Genomic DNA, 16,687 nt, shown 5'->3' on the forward strand with positions numbered 1-16,687 from the left:
CCAACTTCAGTTTTCGATTAAGCTCGGAAATTTCGGAGGCCTGGGCGGTCGCCGCCAGCAGGGAAGCCTGTTATAAAATAGAAACGTATGTCACCTCTTCCGAATACTATGTGATCCTCTGTTCGGCTTTTTCAACACCGGACAGAGTTTCAGGGGCTACTATCTATATACAGGTATATTTCCTTTATATGAAAAAGCGTCTAGAGCATTACGTCGCATACCTCGAAGCCTGTTAGCGGGCTGGTGAAGGCTTCATTCAACCCGCTCTTGGCAGACTGAACCTTCTGATGGGTGCGGTGCTCCTCCATGATGGAAGCACGTCGCAGTGCTTCCACCAGAGTATTCGACGCCTCTGGAGCTGATGCTCCCTCCTCTTCCAAAGGGGGTTGCTCGCCCGATTCCGGAGCCACGTTGGTCTCCGGAATAATGTCCGGCTGGGGGCCGGCCTGGTCAAGGCCCCCACCGTCGGTCTCCATGGGGGTCGCACCCCCGATGTCTTCGGCCGCCGAGGTATTACCCTCGGGCGCCGTCTCGCCAGCCTCGCCCACCTCTTCGCGGCCTAGAGAGGTCCTTCGGGACAACACCTCGGTGTCATCCGTGATGATTGGCGAAGGGGCTCGCGGGGGCATCTCGCTCTCTGCCATCTCTGGTGGCAGAGAACTCCCCTCAGATAGCGAAGGGTTGGGGAGGTCGCGAGCAGGGCTGAAAAACATATAGTATAATATGTTATATTATGAAAACATAGTGGACCGAAGACATATAATAGATCTTTGGGTGCTTACGATTCGGCCAGGGGCTTCACCCTGGGAAGCCCCTTGGGGATAGGTTCGGCCTCCAAATCTGAACCATCTGAGAGGGTCATCTTCCCCCTCTTGGGCGCCTCCTCCTTCGTGTCTGTGGAGGCTGCCCTCTTCTTCTTCTTCCCCTTAAGAGGGGAGTCACTTTCCACCTCCTCCTCCTCGTCGTCTTCGTCTCCCTCGTGGGAGGAGGGGATTTTGGTCTCTCCGAACACTGCGTCCGAAGGACCCTTGTGGCGGAGGCCGCCCTTGGCCTACTTGCCCTTCTTCTTCTTGGCCTTCTTCTCCGACGCCTGATAAGGCACCGAGACCAGCATCTTCGTCAGCCGGGGTTCGGCCGGGTCTTCAGGCAGTGGGGCCGGACACTTAATCCGCTCAACCTTTGCTATCCAGCCCTGTACAAGAGACAGAAACTCATCATGTTTGAGGAAATTATGACCGAATGTATATTTGGGAAAATCATACTTACCGATGTGGCCGAATTCTCGCTGTCGAGACCGATGTCTTCGGTCTCCTTCAGCCATGCTTTTTGGGCCTTGAACAATAGCTTCCAGATGTCTTCGTGCGTTGTGCCGAAGAAGTGCTTCAAGGTCCGAGGATCTTCTGGATTGAACTCCCACACGTGAGAGGGCCGGAATTGACATGGAAGAATCCGGCGGAAGAGCATCACCTGAATTATGTTAGTGAGATTTGTGCTCTTACTTATCATGTTTGTGATGCGCTTTTTCAGCATCAACACTTCTGATGTGGATCCCCAGTCCAAACCCTTAGCGGTCCATGAGGTGAGCCGCATAGGGGGCCCGGATTTTAACTCAGAGTGGCCGCCCACTTGGTGTCGCGGGGTTCGGTGATGTAGAACCACTCCTGCTCCCACACCTTGACAGTCTCCACGAAGGCCCCCTTAGGCCAAACGGTGTTGGGGAGCTTGCTCACCATGGTGCCGCCGCAGTCCGCATGCTGCCCGTCGACCACCTTCGGCTTCACATTGAAGACCTTGAGCCATAGGCCAAAGTGTGGGGGGGATGCGGAGTAGCGCCTCACACACGACAATGAACGCCGAGACGTGAAGGAAAGAATTCAGGGCTAGATCATGGAAATCTAACCCATAGTAGAACATGAGGCCCCAGACGAAGGGGTGGAGGGGAAGCCCTAGCCCGCAGAGGAAGTGGTGGATGAATACAACTCTTTCGCCGGGATCCGGATTGGATGACTTGGTCCTTGGCAGGGAGCCTGTGCGCGATGTCTGCAGACAAATACCCCGCCCCCCGGAGTTCCTTGACATCCTTCTTGGTGATGGAAGAGGCCTCCCACTTGCCCTTTGAACCGGATCTAGACATGGCTGGAAAGGCTGGTGGCGGTGGGAAAGATTGAAGTTTGGGCGCTGGAGCTCGAAGATGGGAAAACAGGAGAAGGAAGAAGGCGTGGGGAAAATAAGGGAATCTTTATCCTCTTATATAGGATGTGAATATCAAACGCCTCCCCTCAAGCCTTGAAACTCGCCTATTCCCGAGGGGTCATGCAAATGGCACGGTTGGATTACCCAAAACCGTATTGATGAGGATCCCATAATGGGCGGGCACGATCTCTATTTTGACAAGACGTGCCAATAGAGGTTGTGCCTCGAAACACGAAGCGGGAGGTGTCAAAATGGTTTGAAATGTAAAGAGGCCAAACGTGAATTTTCGCCAAAAAAAGTTGTCAGTGAAAAGACACTATTTTATTTGGTATCTTACCTTCATGACCAAGGGTTGCCGCAATTAAACAGAGTCGGATACAGTTCTTTTATTTAGAAGATTGCTTTGAAGTACTCAGGAGGAGGAACCCGCCTTGCAATGCCGAAGACAATCCGCATGCCGAACATATCGTCATTGAAGACTGGTTCAGGGGCTACTGAGGGAGTGATTAGGGGGTCCTCGGGTGTCCGGGCTATGTGACATGGGCCGGACTATTGGGCTGTGAAGATATAAGGCAGGAGGCCTTCTCCCATGTCCGGGTAGCACTCTCCTTTGCGTGGATGGTAAGGTTGGTGTCCGGATATGTAATTTCCTTCCTCCGTGAACCGACTCTGTACAACCCTAGGCCCCTCCGGTCTGTATATAAACCGGAGGGTTTAGTCCATAGAGGCTATCGAAATTCATATAGGCTAGACTGCTAGGGTTTAGCCATTACGATCTCAAGGTAGATCAACTTTGTAACCCCTACACTTATCAAATACAATCAAGCAGGACATAGGGTTTTACCTCCATTAAGAGGGCCCGAACCTGGGTAAACATCGTGTTCCCCCTGTCCCTTGTTACCTTCGATCCTCATATGCACAGTTCGGTACCCCCTACCTGAGATCGGCCGGTTTTGACACTGACACCGCCCACAACTCTTTGTGCTCTACTCGTGCATATCATCTATGCATAGACCTGGCTCAGATGCCACCGTTGGGGAACATAGCATGCAATTTCAAAAAATTCCTACGCTCACGCAAGATCTATCTAGGAGATGCATAGCAACAAGAGGGGGAGAGTGTGTCCATGTAGCCTCGTAGATCGAAAGCGGAAGCGTTTGACAACGCGATTGATGTAGTCGAACTTCTTCTCGTTCCGACCGATCAAGCACCGAACGTATGGCACCTCCGAGTTCTGCACACGTTCAGCTCGATGACATCCCTCGAACTCTTGATCCAGTAAAGTGTCGAGGGAGAGTTTCGTCAGCACGACGGCGTGGTGACGGTGATGGTGACGTGATCCACGCATGGCTTTGCCTAAGCACTATGTGAATATGACCGGAGGTGTAAACCGTGGAGGGGGGGCACCGCACATGGCTAACAACTGTTGATGTGTGTTCCAGCGGTGCCCCCCTCATATATATAGGTTGGAGGGGAGGAGAGGCAGCCAAGGGGGTGCCCCAAGTAGGAGGAATCCTACTTGGGGCCACCCCAATTCGGCCTCCCCGCTTTCCATATCCACTGGAGGGGGAAGGAAGGAGGAGGGAGGAGGGAAGGAAGGGGGAGGCCGAATCCCTCCCCTTCCTTTCCCCTTCTCCTCTTTCCTTCCCCTCCCAATTCGGCCTACATGGGGCACACCAGCCCCCATAGGGGCTGGTCTGTCCCCTTCTTGGCCTATTAGGCCCATGTAGTTGCTGGGGGGATGCCCGGAACCCCTTCCGGTGACCCGATATGTACCCGGTACCCTCGGAACACTTCCGGTGTCTAAATATTATCGTCCAATACATGAATCTTTACCTCTCGACCATTTTGAGACTCCTCTCCATGTCCATGGTCTCATCCGGGACTCCGAACAACATTCGGTCACTGAATCACATAACTCATATAATACAAAATCATCATCGAACTTTAAGCGTGCAGACCCTATGGGTTCGAGAACTATGTAGACATGACCGAGACACCTCTCCGGTCAATAACCAATAGCGGAACCTGGATGCTCATATTGGTTCCCACATATTCTATGAAGATCTTTATCGGTCGTACCATAATGACAAATACGTTATTCCCTTTGTCATCGGTATGTTACTTGCCTGAGATTCGATCGTCGCTATCTTCATACCTAGTTCAATCTCATTACCGGCAAGTCTCTTTACTCGTTCTGTAATACATCATCCCGCAACTAACTCATTAGTCACATTACTTGCAAGGCTTATTATGATGTGCATTATCGAGAGGGCCCAGAGATACCTCTCCGATACTCGGAGTGACAAATCCTAATCTCGATCTATGCCAACCCAACAAACACCTTCGGAGATACCTATAGAGCATCTTTATAATCACCCAGTTACGTTGTGATGTTTGATAGCACACAAGGTATTCCTCCAGTATCCGGGAGTTGCATAATCTCATAGTCGAAGGAATATGTATTTGACATGAAGAAAGCAATAGCAATAAAACTGAACGATCAATATGCTAAGCTAATGGATGGGTCTTGTCCATCACATCATTCTCCTAATGATGTGATCCCGTTCACCAAATGACAACACATGTCTATGGTTAGGAAACTTAACCATCTTTGATTAACGAGCTAGTCTAGTAGAGGCTTACTAGGGACACCGTGTTTTGTCTATATATCCACACATGTATCAAGTTTCCGGTTAATACAATTCTAGCATGAATAATAAACATTTATCATGATATAAGGGAATATAAAATAACAACTTTATTATTGCCTCTAGGGCATATTTCCTTCAGTAAGAGCGGGATAGAAGTGCGGAGTAGGTAAGCCATGCGTTGCAGGAGGGAGAGTCGAGGTCAAGGACACCGCGACATGATCCTTGATGGGTAGGTTCTTGAGATGGGAGGAGGAGAAGGTGGGCGCGGCAAAGGAACTCTCATCAGAGAGGAAGGAGCGTGATACAACTATGATGATGAGAGGGGTGGGTAGGGCGGCGGTGGCTTATGACGGGACAAAAGCGATGGCGGCTGCGACTAGGGGTGGAAGAGAAGGGGCAACAATGGCTTGGGAAGGAAGAGACGACGTCCAAGGGTAGAGACGGAGGCGGTGGTGGTGGCTTAGGAGGCATGGTGGTGACCTAGGGCAGAAGCGATGAGATCGCGAAGGAAACTGATACCATGTAGAAAGGATATTAGATGCAACTCAATTGTATTCATCTAAGTCATTTACAATATATACATGAGATGTCTTGCGTGACAAACCAACTATCCCTACCAAATCTCTAGAAGTTAAAATATGCATGACTAGAGATAAGAGAGAGAACAATTGGGAGATATGTACAAATATGTCACGTTCAACAGCCTGCCTCGTCGGAATTTGCCCATCGTTAAGCACCAATCAAAGTTAGTAGAAACACCAACATGTTTCAGTCATGCTTCTATTTTGCACCATTATCTTTCACATGTACATCTGAGGATGGTTCATCGCGTTGTAGCCGACTGAATTATATATCACTTTTATCTGTGCAGTTCTCCTTTTGAGAACAGAATGACTATAATTTGTGTATGGAGCAAAGGCGTCGATCAACATGGCAGATTAATTAATTGGTTTCGAAAAGGAAAGCATATAAGTTGCTCAGCAAAACAATTTTTGTCGTGTAAATATTGGCTGTATTTTATCGATATGCATGGTTGAACATTACTACTTATGTTACCTGAGTAGTAATGTAAGATGAAGTGAAACATGATGGACATGGTTTCAGAGCTTGCGGAGAGATGTCAAGGGTGATGTTGAGGCCGGTGGCGAAAGAAATGGCCAAATGCGGTTCCTCAACACTAGCGAGAAAGAAGGCCCATGGGTTACCGTAGGGCAATGCAGTGTGTATTACTGGGTTCCATTTTCAACTTGAGAAGAACTCATGAACGATATGTGCACGATTCATCTGTCCATTTATTTGATCCTTCCTTGTTCCACTCACTCAGATTCATTTACTCAGGCACTTACCCATAGTTTGATGTGTTGAGAAATTTTGACCTTAATTCTAATGTGGAATATCTTATATATCCATAAACCTCAGATATTCTTTTCAGCAGAACATGATCATTATGTTTATATATGCAACTAGTAAAAAATTTAAACTGCTCGTGGTAACGCATGTGTATTCTACTAGTTACTAGTAATAACGTAGGACTGTCATATGGAAATCCAAAAAATGTTTTCCAGTCCGCTCAAGCTTTTCTTTACCTTAATTCAATCTATGTTCACCATGATTTTAAGTGCACGTGTTTTTTTTGAACACCGTACAAACGCAAGCGCTCATATACACGCGCATACACCCATCCATATGAATGCACACACGCACACCCCACCCCTATGAGCATCTCCGAAGGACTGAGCCGACATATCATCTTGAAATTTACGAAGTCGCCGTAGGCACCTCATCGTCGACGGGAACGTCTCCTCCCACTGAATGCGCATCGCCGGAAATAAGCTTATACACTAGAGCACTAGTTTTATTTTGCGGGGAGTTGAAAAATCAATTCCACCATTTTTTTGAGAATAATCAGTTCCACCATTTTTTTGAGAACTATTAATTCCACCATTTATTTAGGGGTATCAATTCCACCAAAGTCTCATCCTCCTACATCTGCAATGGGCCGAAACTCCGTCATAAAAAGTTCAGCCCAGCACCACTCGGACCCCCCACCACAGAGCTATAAAATAGAACCATCTCCAAACCCTCGCAAACCCTAGTCCCCCCACACCAACCACCCTTCTCCCGCCGCCGCCCCGCGAAGCAAAGCAGGAGGAGCAGGATGCCGGCGGGCCACGGTCTGCGGTCGCGGACGCGCGACCTGTTCGCGCGCCCGTTCCGGAAGAAGGGTTACATCCCGCTCACAACCTACCTGCGCACCTACAAGGTCGGCGAGTACGTCGATGTCAAGGTGAACGGCGCCGTGCACAAGGGTATGCCGCACAAGTTCTACCACGGCCGCACCGGACGCGTGTGGAACGTCACCAAGCGCGCCATCGGCGTCGAGATCAACAAGCAGGTATAGGTCGATCCCATTTTCTTCCCTCGCGGCTGTGCTGGCACAGATTCTGTCGATCTGCGTCCCTGAGGTACTTGCTTCACAGTGATGCCGCCGTCGTGGCAGGCTCCCATTTGTAGGATTTGTTCAACTGATTGTTGTTTGCAAGTGCGATTCTGTTTATTTAGTAGCTGTAATGGGCTTTTACAGCCTCTTGTTGGAAGGCTTGACATTCTTAGATCTGCCTGCTTGGTAGGTGTCGCATACAGAGGATTTAATGGCGATAGTGTGGGTTAATGCTTGTGCGGCTGCAGTCATCCAACGTTATCATGTTTTATATGCTCTGAAGATTCATTATGGTTGTAGTAATCCAAGATGTTGTTTTGTCATCAGTATGGGAACAAATGGTAGCTAAGGCGAGGAGGGTTGAAGCTGAAGTTGTTCAGTGTTTGTTGTACACACATGTTCCCTCAAATGGTTTTAGCTGCTTCCATTGCATGGAATACTAAATTTGGACTGTCCCAGCTTTACAATTCTATTAGTTTCGTCTATTGATTGTTGTGTGATTAGAGACTGATAAAGTGTTGAGTGCATTTACAATTATGGCATATTGAAGATTACTGCTTTGCTGAGCAAACAGTCCCCTAGGATTTCTGCCCAACAAAGATCATAGTAATCCATTCTGCTGTGGCCCTGTATACTAGCATGTTATCTCTTTTCTGAAGTAGATAAGATCCATTCTGTTGTTAGTGTTAAGATATGTATGTTTTGCCCTTTGTTTTCTTTGAACTACACCTCAGGTTATATGGCTGTATTGTGCTCTAGTGGAACATACTATTTTATCATAAAATTTCATGTAGACTCAAGTTCAGGACTAATATATTTACAATCACAATCCTGTTTACATTGTCCAGGTTGGAAACCGCATTATCAGGAAAAGGATCCATGTCCGTGTTGAGCATGTGCAGCCATCCAGGTGTGCGGAGGAGTTCCGCCTGAGGAAAGTGAAGAATGACCAGCTCAAGGAGGAAGCCAAGGCACGTGGTGAGGTCATCAGCACCAAGAGGCAGCCGCTCGGCCCTAAACCTGGGTTCATGGTTGAGGGTACCACAATCGAGACCGTCACTCCCATTCCGTACGATGTGGTCAATGATCTCAAGGGTGGTTACTAGGGTGTTCGGGTTATCTGCCTGCACAACCAGTTCAAATCTATGGTGCTCTTATGGGTTGGATTTGCTCTCTGAGCAGTAGTCTGGGTTGGGTCTTTATTCATGTCAAGAAGATTTTCGGTGTAGGTTGCTATCATGAGTTTTGCAGAAATGCTATACTGTGCTATTTCCTTAAGAATGATGATGTGCTCTGTTGAACTATGTAGTTACATTGCTTACCTCCGAAGGTTCTCTTTGCCTCTACAGCCTTGGTACTGCAGAGCTGCTGCAGCTTGCTGTTTGTCTTTTGAGCTTTGACCCAATCGATTCAATTACTTCTCAGTGCATTTTGTATATTACGTACTTGCTTGATCTACATCTTGTTTGCACGCCATAGCTTGGGGGATTGCTTCTCCACTTGCTTGTTCCATGATGATTCTCATTGTTTGATGTGGATTGGCAACTGAGAGCAGTCAAAGTTCTTGAGTTGGCTTGTCGCTGCTCTATAACAGTACACCGCTGTGGCAGACGAATTTGTTGCTATTAGGGTGTTTGTCTGGACAATTTGAACATACCCATTTGTCCCTCGTTTCACACTTGTCCGCTTGTTGGAACTTCACCATGAGATGTTTTGCACTTCCTTTATGTTGACAAGTAATTCATTTGCTAGTTGAGCTTGGCGGTGAAATTATTTGTAGTAGAACAAAGAGCGCAAGGACTCATTGTTGGATGAAGTTGAACGGAACAAGTAGATGGAATGATCAAGTTGGATCGCTCAAAGAACCCCAATCTTGCATAAAGGAAAAAAGATGACTCGAGCTCTCAATAATCAATTCAGGGTAGATGGAGGGTGAGGAAAGTGGAGGGTCAACTCAAGTATTCTTCGGTTGACCGCTTGCTTATCTTATCAAACGCACAACTTTAGACTGGTTCAAGGCTGGTGCCAAATGCCTTGAATCACTATCTATTTAGTTTTTTTTTTTGTGTTCTAGCTGTTTTGTTGTTGTTTTCTTATTTCAAGTCAGTCGGAACCTTGTACTGTAATGATCACATGCTGCTCTCCTGCATGGTTCGAAGGATCACCAAGGAGTCTAGAATCATGTCGGCTGACATGGATTGAAATGGATGCCTTCCGACACCAATGCGTGCCATGACAATTGATTCATTCATTTACTAACTTTGTTTAAATTGTGTGACTTGTTGAATTGTTTGCCATGCAAAACATTATCATTAAATTGTTTGAGATGCTATATCTACCATTTAGTAGTTGCCGATTATTTCCCTTAAAATAGGTTATTGTTCGTGCTCAAATGGATGAAAAATTCTTTACAAAAGAAGGGCCTACAAGTAGGGGACGCCCTTGGGTATCAGAGGTAATGCTTCTTTTTTTTTGGAAAGAAAGACACGCTTTATTCATTAGAGATAACCCTTACATCGTTTATCGGAATTGGTACAATATCACTATTTGCTCTTTAAACCATTCAGAAATGAAAGAAAATTTAGCCATTTTGGCCAGTTCATGAACGGCTTTATTTGCTTCTCTGTTACAATGCTCAAATTTAGAAATTAGAAAATCACAAGCTAAATAAAAACAATCATAAAAAATTGCCGCTGCTGCTCCCGAAGATCGTCCTCCTTCCTCCATGATGTCGATCACCTCTGTATTATCTGAGTTTATAATAATACGGTTGCATCCTGTCCTCTGTGCCAGTAATAGGCCAAATTTTAGGGCTAGAGCTTCAACCATCAGTACATCCGCACACCAGTCAATCTTACCATTTTCCCCAGCGACGAACCTTCCTTTATCGTCCCTTAAGACCGCCCCCAGCATACCCCTAAGTAAGTTATGGTCAAAAGAAGCATCAACGTTAAGTTTCACAAACCCCGTTGAGGGGCAAGACCATCCCCTTCTCTTCGTGGAAACCTTCGGCGAGGAGGCAATAACAAAGTTGGCTGTAAGAGCACGTATCACAAGTAATGCTTATGGTGAAGTTGGTCTTAAAAACACACTTGGATTCAAATTGGCCACCGTCACATGATAAAGAATTTATCTATAGTTTGAAGCGTTCTAATGCTTCGGGGTTGTGGGGTCGCTGAGGGCCTGTAAGGTTGTGTTTTGTTCCTGTTTAGTTTTATTTCTTGTTCTCTTTTTTATTTATTTTTAAACATTTTAAATCATGAGCGTTATTTAATTTGTGAACATTAGAAAGCAATGAATAAATAAAATTCACAATGTTTTGAGATTCATTAATATTTATTACATTCATGGATACTTTTGAAGTTAACAATCATCTTAAAGTTTGTGAACATTTTTAAATTTGAAGACTTATTTAAAAAAGTTGCAGACAACTAGACACGCCGTAAAGAAGCAAACGCAGGTAGGAGAAGAAAAACCAAAGAATCAGAGATTCAGAGGGCAAGAACGCAAACAAACTCTGCAAAGTTTTCCCTACAAAAAAAAACTGTGCAAAGTTTTGGCTGGAAATGGCAATCGATATATTCCCGAACAACCCCGAGTCGTCCAATGCATCAAGCACCAGCTTCAGGGCGTGAAACGTGACAACTATGCCCTAGCGCGGCGGCGGCCTCGTGCACGAGCGAGCCCGTGGCGTGGGCGACGCCGTGCGCCTCCGCGCCTCCCGCTCGGCGGCCTCCCTGCACGACCCGGACTTGGACCCGGACTTGGACATCCGCCAGTTGTCGGGCTGGAACAGGTCGGGGCCCATGCGGAGGTACGTGAAGGCCACCATCCGGTCCTCCTCGGCGCGCTCCACGGCGGTGCCCACCACCTGGTCGTGCGCCGTGTCGTCGTACCGGGGCAGCGCGTTCTCGCCGGCCAGGCCGATGCCGGCGCCGCGGGAGGCCGCGGCGACCTGTCGCACGAGGCCCTCGGGCATGCACTGCGCGTCCTGGGGCTGCTCGTGGTCGCGCATCTCCACGCAGGTGAAGTTGAGCACCGCGCCGTGGCGGGCCAGCATGCGCGCGATGGGCTGGTACCCGTCGTGGTGCCTGGTGTTGTAGTACCCCCGCGGTGAACTCCGGCGCTTGGGATCTGGTGCCGTAGTGCCAGTGGATGCCGGCCACCTTGGCGGAGAGGTGTACGCCCGGCGTGCTGGCGAACACGGACGTCGCGCCCGACAGCACGCGGTCGCCGTGGTCCTGGAGCATCTGCGGGTACCAGGACATGAAGAAGTGACCGTACTGGCTGTCCCAGCCGCCGCCATCCTGACGGAAGAAGAGCGTGTCCTCCGGCCAGCTGAGGTAGTCACCGGCGCCGTTGGCCCGGTGAAACCGCACTCCGGCTTGCCCGCCGCCTCGGCTGCTGCCATCAGGCTGCTAAGGACACGTACAATGGTTATTAAAATAGTCTTAAGTTTTGATCTTGCATGTAATTTCGAGATGACAAAAAAAATATATACAATAAATCATTTTTTAATCTTATCTTTGATAATTCGAGAAATATACATGCAGTCAATCATCTTAAAATAATCTGGACTTGTGCATGCAGTAAGTACCCTGTCGTAGCATTCGAAGCGCCGATGCCGGGGAACCTCCCGGTACCGTTGCTCTCCGGGTAAGAAGGAAAACGCAGCTCGCCGGCCGGGCCCAGGCCGACTTGGATTTCCAGCACGCATGCTCAAGGCAAATCAACTAGCTACCGCAACAATCAAACACAGAGGCCAAGTTAGTTTATGAGAAGGCGCGCGGCTAGGGATGTGCGACGTACGGCGATAGTGTTGCAGAGGAAGTCAGCAAAATGGTCACGGAAGGCGCGCATGAAGTCGCTGTAGCATTGGACGGGGGTGCGGCCCTTGAGGACGGGCATGGCGTCGCAGCCGAGCGAGACGTACTCGTAGTTACGGCGTCCCCATTGGTCGGTGTAGGCGAGGTCCTGGTCCTTGTCCATCTCCTTCGTTACCCACCTGGGCAGCGGGATGCTGCACGGGACGCAATCGGCATATGATCCAGTTGGCCGACGGAAGGACAGAAAAAAGGGAGGCAATGACATGGATGTAATTAGATGGCGGGGGACGTACTTGACGGAGTCGCCAACGTTGCCGCCGCACTGGTGGAAGGACATGACGGCCTGCACCTTGAGCCCAGTCTTGCGCGCCATTTGCATGACTCCATGTACCCGTGTTGGGCAAATAAGCCGTTGCGCTGTGTCGGACGCGTCCAGCGCGTGTATGGGCGCGAACTGGGCGTGTTGGGTCCACGGCGTGTGTGTGCGTGTGTGTGGTGCACGGGGTTGCCTGTGCAGGAGTACACCGTAAACGTGCGTGTGTGCGCGCTCTGTTGGCGAGAATAGGGGGTGCGTGGAGTTGGCCCAGGGCGGGCTCGCCGCGACCAGGACGTGTGCGTGCATATTAGACGCAGGCAGAGCGGGCCAGACCAGGCGCTCGGCGTGTGCGGGGACATGGGGTGCGCGCCCAGACGTGGCCCAGGGTATAAGACCCCCTAGACGTTGTAACAGGTGCGGGCTGATTTCGTGCTCAGGGAAAAACAGAAAACGCCATTTGTGACGGCGGTGGCGTTCGTGCGCTGGCAAACCTCGTTGTGTTCTCTTTGTGCCCCGTGTCTTCCTCCTCCTCCTTCTGGCTTGGGCTAAATCAAGGTCACACACAGAGAGAGAGAGAGGGGTAGCAGCTAGGGCAAGCTCGGGTTTAGGGTTTTGGCGTCCGGCTGCGCCAACAATTGGCATCAGAGCCATGTTGCTGGAGGCGATCGCTGGCAATGTCGATCATGCCGTACGGCGACAGGACGGGGAGCTCGTTGCCGGCGCCGGTCCCGATGCTCACTGGTGACAACTACATCACGTGGGCGATCAAGGTCGAGGCCAACCTGGACGCTGCCGGGCTGTGGGAGGCGGTGGTGCTATCGGAGGACGCGACAGCGGCGGTGATGGTCAAGAAGGACAGGCTAACACGGGCATACTTGCTGGGGCCGCTCGCGGAGGATCTCCTGTTGCAGGTGGCGTCCAAGAAGACGGCGACGGAGGTGTGGAGCAGCCTCAAGACGATGTTCGTCGGCGCGGATCGAGTCCGGGTGGCGTGGCTGGGCACTCTCCACGGAGAGTTCGAGATGCTGCGCATGACGGAGGCCGATACGCCGGACTCATTTGCTGGGAAGCTCGATGGCACGGGGCGCGCTTCGCGGGGCTCGGGTCAACGCTGGACGACACCGCGTTGGTGAAGAAACTCCTCGACTCCGTCCCGGACCGCCTGTATGCGGTAATGGCCAGACTCGAGCAGTTCTGTGACGTCTCCACCATGGCGTTCGAGGAGGCGCTGGGTCGTCTGAAAGTCTTCGACGAGCGATTGCGACGGCGCAGACAAGCCGGCGGCGAACGGCGGACGACGAGCTGATGTACACGGCGGCGCAATGGCGGGCGCGAGAGCGTTAGTAGGCGGTGCTCGGGACGACGACGACGACAACAACATGGCGTCGGGCAGAAGCGGGAACCGACGCGACCGCTGCTACAAGTGCGGTGAGTGCGGTCATTTCAAGCGTGACTACCCTTAGCTGCAGAAGGCGCCATTGGCAGAGCGAGCACTGCTGGCGGACGCCGGCGTCGAGGACGACGGCCTCCTCTGAGCCGCGGCTTAGGGGGTGAAGTGTTGGGCAAATAAGCCGCAACGCCGTGTCAGACGCGTCCAACGCGTGTATGGGCGCGAGCTGTGCGTGTCGGGCGCGTCGGGTCCATGGAGAGCGGGCTGGGCCAGGCGCTCGACGTGGGCGGGGACGTGGGGTGTGCGCCCAGACGTGGCCCAGGGTATAAGACCCCCCTAGACGTTGTAACAGGTACGGGCTGAGTTCGTGCTCAGGGAAAAATAGAAAATGTCGTTCGTGGCGGCGGTGGAGTTCGTGCACCGACAAACCTTGTTGTGTTCTCTTTGTGCCCCATGTCTTCTTCCTCCTTCTTCTGGCTTAGGCTAAATCAAGGTCACACACACACAAAGAGAGAGGTAGCAGCTAGGGCAAGCTAGGGTTTAGGGTTTTGGCATCCGGCCGCGCCAACAACCCGCCGAAGTTGTACTTGTCGGGGTCCTCACTCTCCATGGTGCCCCACCACACGTCCACCATGATGCCCTCCACGCCCACGCTCTTGAGCACCGTGAGGCTGGCGACCATGGCCTTCCTCCGGTTCAGGCCGCTCCCGCACTTGTTGACGGTGTCCAGTGGCATCATCACAAACACCGGCTCCCTGGACCTCCTTGCCTTTGACCTGTGAGCCCGGCACGCCATCGACATCGCCGACCTCGACAATGCCACTGACGGCTTGCAAGCCTCCCGCCTCTGCAACCTCATGCTCGGCATCTTTGACGCATTCCTCTATGCGGCGACCGAGGCAGGGGCGGCCACACGACGCGCGGTGGATGGAGCGAAGGTGGCTGCTGCCACAACGCTCTGTGCCAAGTTGAAGACCATTGTTAATCTCTCCTGTTAAGAATGTGTTTGTGGATTTTTTTGGATGGATCGGTGAGGCTTTTGTTTTGGGCAGGGAAAGATTGGGATTATTGGGAGGTCGGAGACCAGGAATATATCTAAAATAGTAATAAAATTTATTATTTATTCAATGGGCGGAGGTCTCGACGAGGAGAGGAGTCGCAGATGAGAGGTTTAATTTGAGAAGAGCAAGGGAGCAGGGGAAAGAAAAAAATGGCGCGCGCAGAAGGTAGGGGGAGGCTGACACGTGGCTTGTGGTTGGCCAGCCAGTGGTTGGGTCTTTTTTTAGTTTTTATTATTGAAGTGTGTGGTCTGCCTTTATCTGCCCGTTTAGGCTGGTCATAGTGGGGAGTAACTTAGGGTAGTAACATGCATTTGTTACCAGCCTATGTTGTCACCTCCATAGTGAGTAGTGTCATAGGTGTGGTAACATAGATATATTCATTTATTACTTTATAGAGTCATTTTGAATTAGGAAGCGCAATGTGATGGTAACATATTATGTTACTTTATTTGTCTCTCTCCTCTTTAATTACTAGCCACATCATCTTTTTTGCTTATGTGACATGCATGTTATCACCTATGTTATTTGCACTATGATTACGTCTATTCCAATGCCTCCATCAAATCACACACATCAAACATTTGAATATTCCAACGCCCTCCATCATATCAGACATATCGAACTTCTAAATGTGTCACATATAACGCTGCATGAGTCCATCATCGAACTCGATGCATCAATTGTCTGTGTCGGATCCATTTAACATGCACATGTGGATTAATAACAATTTCAACATATCTATAATTAGATGTAAACATATACAATCACAACAAAAAACTTCAGAGAATCGGATACCGATGGTGATGCTTCACGTAATGATGATTCAAGAAATGATGAACCAGTCGCCTTCTATCTCATGGCAAAATAATCAAAGGATCAAGTATCCGCAAAACACCAAAGATCCGTGAACGAATATTCTCCTGAATATATATCTTATGCCAAGCTGGTCGAGATCGCTAAATCTCAACATGATGAACTTGAAATGGTTGAGAGAAATCTCAGGAAAACCGAAGGATTACTGGTCGAAGAGATGGAGAAGAATCAAAAGTTGGTCGAAGAGCAGGATCCTCTTTCACCAACTATTGATGATCTTACCAATCGATATGATTCACTTACAGTTGACTACGAGAGTTTATCAGATGAACTCCTTAATAGAATCAAGAACTCGTGTCACTGAAAGAATCTCATAACGAGATGGTGTTAGAAAAAGCTTCTCTCTTCGCCGAGCAATCTGTTCAACTTCCTGATGGTTTTGCACCTCCTTGCTTAAAATGCCTAGAATTTAGCAATGCTGATTCTCATGCTGAAACCACTAATGTTGTCATAGAAAATTTTTCTACTACTGAAGTTGGTAATACTAACCCCTCTTCCGAGGATTTTGCTGCTATCACTGAAGAAAATTGCAAGTTAAAGGGCTTGCTTGAGACTGTAATGCTAAGGAGCCTAAAAGGGCATCAAACCTTATGTGATGTGCTCAAGAAGTCCATACTTCAAAAAAATCCCTAGAAGGAAGGATTAGGTTTCGAAAAGAAACTTAATGTGGATAGATCCTATTGGACTCCTGAACAGTATCCTCGTACTACTTGGATTCGTGCAAAGAGTAAAACCCTCGAACCTGAAACTCTAACTGGTTATCTTTTGCCCATTTCTGTTGATACTGACGAGTCAAATGACTCAAATTACAAATTTTTAAAACAACAGAATGGTAAGGTTTTTGCTCGATATGTTGGAACCAACTGCATGACAGGTTCACCCAAGAAGCAAATTTGGGTAAAGAAGTGCACTGTTGAAAATTTGTCTGTTACTA

At 49.3% G+C, this 16,687-nt stretch overlaps 1 protein-coding gene and 1 pseudogene across 1 annotated transcript; one reads left to right on the forward strand and one right to left on the reverse strand.

Annotated features, from left to right (window-relative positions):
- The first annotated feature begins 6,924 nt into the window (after window positions 1-6,924).
- Window positions 6,925-8,633, forward strand: LOC125506452 (60S ribosomal protein L21-1). Its single transcript, XM_048671268.1, has 2 exons — window positions 6,925-7,242; window positions 8,136-8,633. The coding sequence occupies exons 1-2, from the start codon at window positions 7,006-7,008 to the stop codon at window positions 8,391-8,393; spliced, it is 495 nt and encodes a 164-aa protein (XP_048527225.1). The 5' UTR covers window positions 6,925-7,005; the 3' UTR covers window positions 8,394-8,633.
- A 2,265-nt stretch (window positions 8,634-10,898) lies between these two features.
- Window positions 10,899-14,687, reverse strand: LOC125532824 (annotated as a pseudogene).
- Window positions 14,688-16,687: the final 2,000 nt, after the last annotated feature.

Source organism: Triticum urartu, chromosome 1, assembly GCF_003073215.2.
Source record: "Triticum urartu cultivar G1812 chromosome 1, Tu2.1, whole genome shotgun sequence".
Taxonomy (NCBI): Eukaryota; Viridiplantae; Streptophyta; class Magnoliopsida; order Poales; family Poaceae; genus Triticum; species Triticum urartu.

What these genes read in the sequence shown, in the direction of transcription:
- LOC125506452 (XM_048671268.1), top strand. Translation starts at nt 7,006, where the DNA reads ATGCCGGCGGGCCACGGTCTGCGGTCGCGGACGCGCGACCTGTTCGCG. An exon ending in GCGTCGAGATCAACAAGCAG is followed by an intron (nt 7,243 to 8,135) that starts GTATAGGTCGAT and finishes TACATTGTCCAG; the next exon opens with GTTGGAAACCGCATTATCAG.